The sequence below is a fragment of the Cynara cardunculus genome (assembly GCF_001531365.2).
Source record: "Cynara cardunculus var. scolymus isolate 2C chromosome LG 13, CcrdV1, whole genome shotgun sequence".
Taxonomy (NCBI): domain Eukaryota; kingdom Viridiplantae; phylum Streptophyta; class Magnoliopsida; order Asterales; family Asteraceae; genus Cynara; species Cynara cardunculus.
In genome coordinates this window covers 8031086-8034129 of record NC_037540.1, presented here as the reverse complement: position 1 = coordinate 8034129, position 3044 = coordinate 8031086, and the positions used below count along the sequence as shown (strand labels likewise).

The following is a 3044-nucleotide window of genomic DNA, read 5'->3' as shown; positions in this document are numbered from 1 at the left end:
CTATTATCGATATATTTTTTGTCAAATTTTTATGATATCTTCAAGTTTATATTTAATTTAAAAATAAAAACATCATCGCTTTTTCAAAATCACATAAGATCATACTATAACATCGACTGAGATAAAAAATAAAATAAAATATTAAAATCAAGATTAATTTTGTTGTATTACGCAAATACCTTCTAAGCATTTTATATATATTTTGTAGAAGTTATTATCAAACGGAAATGAAACATTTCAAAAATAATAGTTTGGGATAAATATACATTTTTACAAACAATTTAAAATTATATATATATATATATATATATATATATATATATATATATATATATATATTCAATCACTTGTGTTATCCAATGCCTCCTCTGGCACCATAATCAATGAATATGTTGACAATGGGACAATTTCTTGGAAGGTTCATAGGGACAATTCTCCAGAATCTAGCTGTCGCCATACCCGTACGTACGTGAGACTCCGTAGTACGTACTTCGTACCCTCTTCCCTAAAGATCTTAGATCTAACCCAAACTCTTATATAACATCTTTAACACATATACTAACTTCTATCTACCAAAGCTTGCATACCTTCTACAACACTCCCAAACCCTCAATCTAATGTCATCCTCCTCTTCAAATTTCGAATCTTTAAGAGACTTGCATGATTCCGTGAACAATCTGCTTCGTTCGCCCGACTTCAAACGAGTTCTCTCCCACCACAAACAGGACCAAAAATGGGTTCAAATGGCATCTGATTCATCTTTAAAGATGTTGGATTCTTGTGGGACCACCAAGGACATATTGTGTCATGTCAAAGGTCACATTCAAGACCTCCAATCAAGGTTTCGCAGAGTCAGTCTTGGTGAAACCGAGATGAAACTTTCTGAATACCGTTTTCAAAGAAAGGATATGAGGAAACAGATATTAAAGAGGTTGAACTCGCTGAAAAATATGAAAAACACGATCACTCCTGGTGGTGGTCATGATACCCAAATCGACGATAACCTCATGGTTGTAGCTAATGTGTTAAAAGAAGTGAGGGAAACCGTTGTTATATTACTGGAGTCAGTTATGTCGCTCATGTCGATGCCAAACCCTAACCCTAGAACTACAAAACCCACGATGATCAATTGTAATGGTGTTTTGGCAGCCAAAGTGAAGTTTACGAGGGCGAATAGCTTGAGCCCGTGGGAGGATTGCGACGCGCAAGCCCTCCAAAGTGCGATAGAGAGGTTGGAGGCTGTAGAAAGTGCCATGGAAGATCTTGAGGTCGAATTAGGGTGCATATTCCAGAGGTTGATGAGAACTAGGGTTTTGTTGCTCAACATTCTCACCAACTAAGGAGTTTAATTTATATGCTCAAATTAAAGTATGCATTTTTACTTGCTTTGATTAATTTATTATTTCATTAGGGTGATTTAGATTACTTCCAAGTTCTCTAATTACTTGGATTAATTTTAGCTCCAATATGAAGATAAGCTATTAATATACTGTAACTGTATAAGATTCATGATACTAATGAAGTTTGAGATATTATAGTCCTATTTGTTGTTTCTGGTTCAAAAAATTCATAGTTTTATAATGTAAAATCAAAACAGATCAAATTAAGTTACACCTGTGGTTTTACTTTAAGATAAACATAAGATTGCCTTCGGCCTACGAACTATCATCGAGATCATCATACTTGAACCTTCAATCTTTTGCAACAGCCTTGCTAATTGTGGGCAACCCCGTTTATGTTTCTCCGAACACACTAGCTCCTAAAGGATGGATGAGTCTGCAACAACTGGCGACATTGTTCATGATAGTTCCAAGCTCAATATTATCATACCATCCGTCCTCTTTTTTGTGTGCACTATTACAAAATTGGATTTATAGGACACCACCAATAAATAAGGGTCCTAATAGACCACTTTATAAAACATAATTTATAAGACTAAAAGATAAAACACCCTATCTAAAGGCTTTATAATAAGTTTATAGAACGCTTTTAGATGTCTTAACAAGTTTTTTTAGGACATTTTTAATATAAAACATCAAATTTAACTATTTTATAAGACACTTTTGAGAAAATGTTCTACAAACCCAACTTTTTATAGGACACTTTTTTCATATAATGTCCTATAATATAGCTAATATGACGTTTTTTTTTATAAAATTGTTCTAAAAACTTGTTACGATGCCCAAAAACCTTCTAATAAACTTATCACAACGCATTTAGATATGATGTTTTATTTTTTAGTTTTATAAATTATGTCTTATAAAGTGGTCTATTATAACGCTTATTTACTAGTGACGGTCCTATAAACCCAATTTTGTTACAGTGGTTGTTCTGATGACCACTTGAGAGTCGGATGATGATACCCATATATTCCAATCTAAGATATGGATTCAAATAAAGCATAGAGCTCCACATTCTTTGACTTCGAGTCATCCATGATCCATTGGTCAGAACCATATTATAAGCTATTAAGGCAGAATTTCCATTTCACAAATAATTAACGAAACTGATTCAGTATATCCATTCAGACAGGAAAGTAATAAAATTAATCTCTGGGAATATGAAAATGAAAAAGGCAACATAGCATAGTTGCATGACTCTGCATGTTGACTGTTGTTGTGGGTTGTCTTTTAGTTACTTTTTTATTTGTAACAATATGAAGCCCCACTTCCCTTCTCTGCAGCCCATTCATTAAATTGATCAGCCCATTAAGCAGCAGAAACAGGCCCATCCCATAACACTCGGCCCATAATCGAAATCCTAATAAACCCTGATAGAGATGGCCAAAAATCGGTCCCGGGCCGGGCCTTAATCGGTTACGGCCGGTCCTAATCGGGACAAAAACCGTCTATAACCGGTCCCTCTATAAAGAACACTATAACCGGTCAAGCTTGCCCATAACCGGTTACGCCGTCCGGTCCCGGTTCCGGTCCCATAACCGGTTACGGCCGGTCCTTTGCAAAAAAAAAAAAAAAATTTCAAATTTTTGGTAATTAATAAATTTATATATATATATATATATATATATAACAAAACATATTTTT

General features: G+C 34.3%; 1 protein-coding gene across 1 annotated transcript; it reads left to right on the top strand.

Annotated features, from left to right (window-relative positions):
- Positions 1-578: 578 nt before the first annotated feature.
- On the top strand, positions 579-1340 carry LOC112524067. The gene has a single exon (XM_025133692.1). It carries the CDS (start codon positions 618-620, stop codon positions 1338-1340), a length of 723 nt encoding a protein of 240 aa, XP_024989460.1. The 5' UTR covers positions 579-617.
- Positions 1341-3044: the final 1704 nt, after the last annotated feature.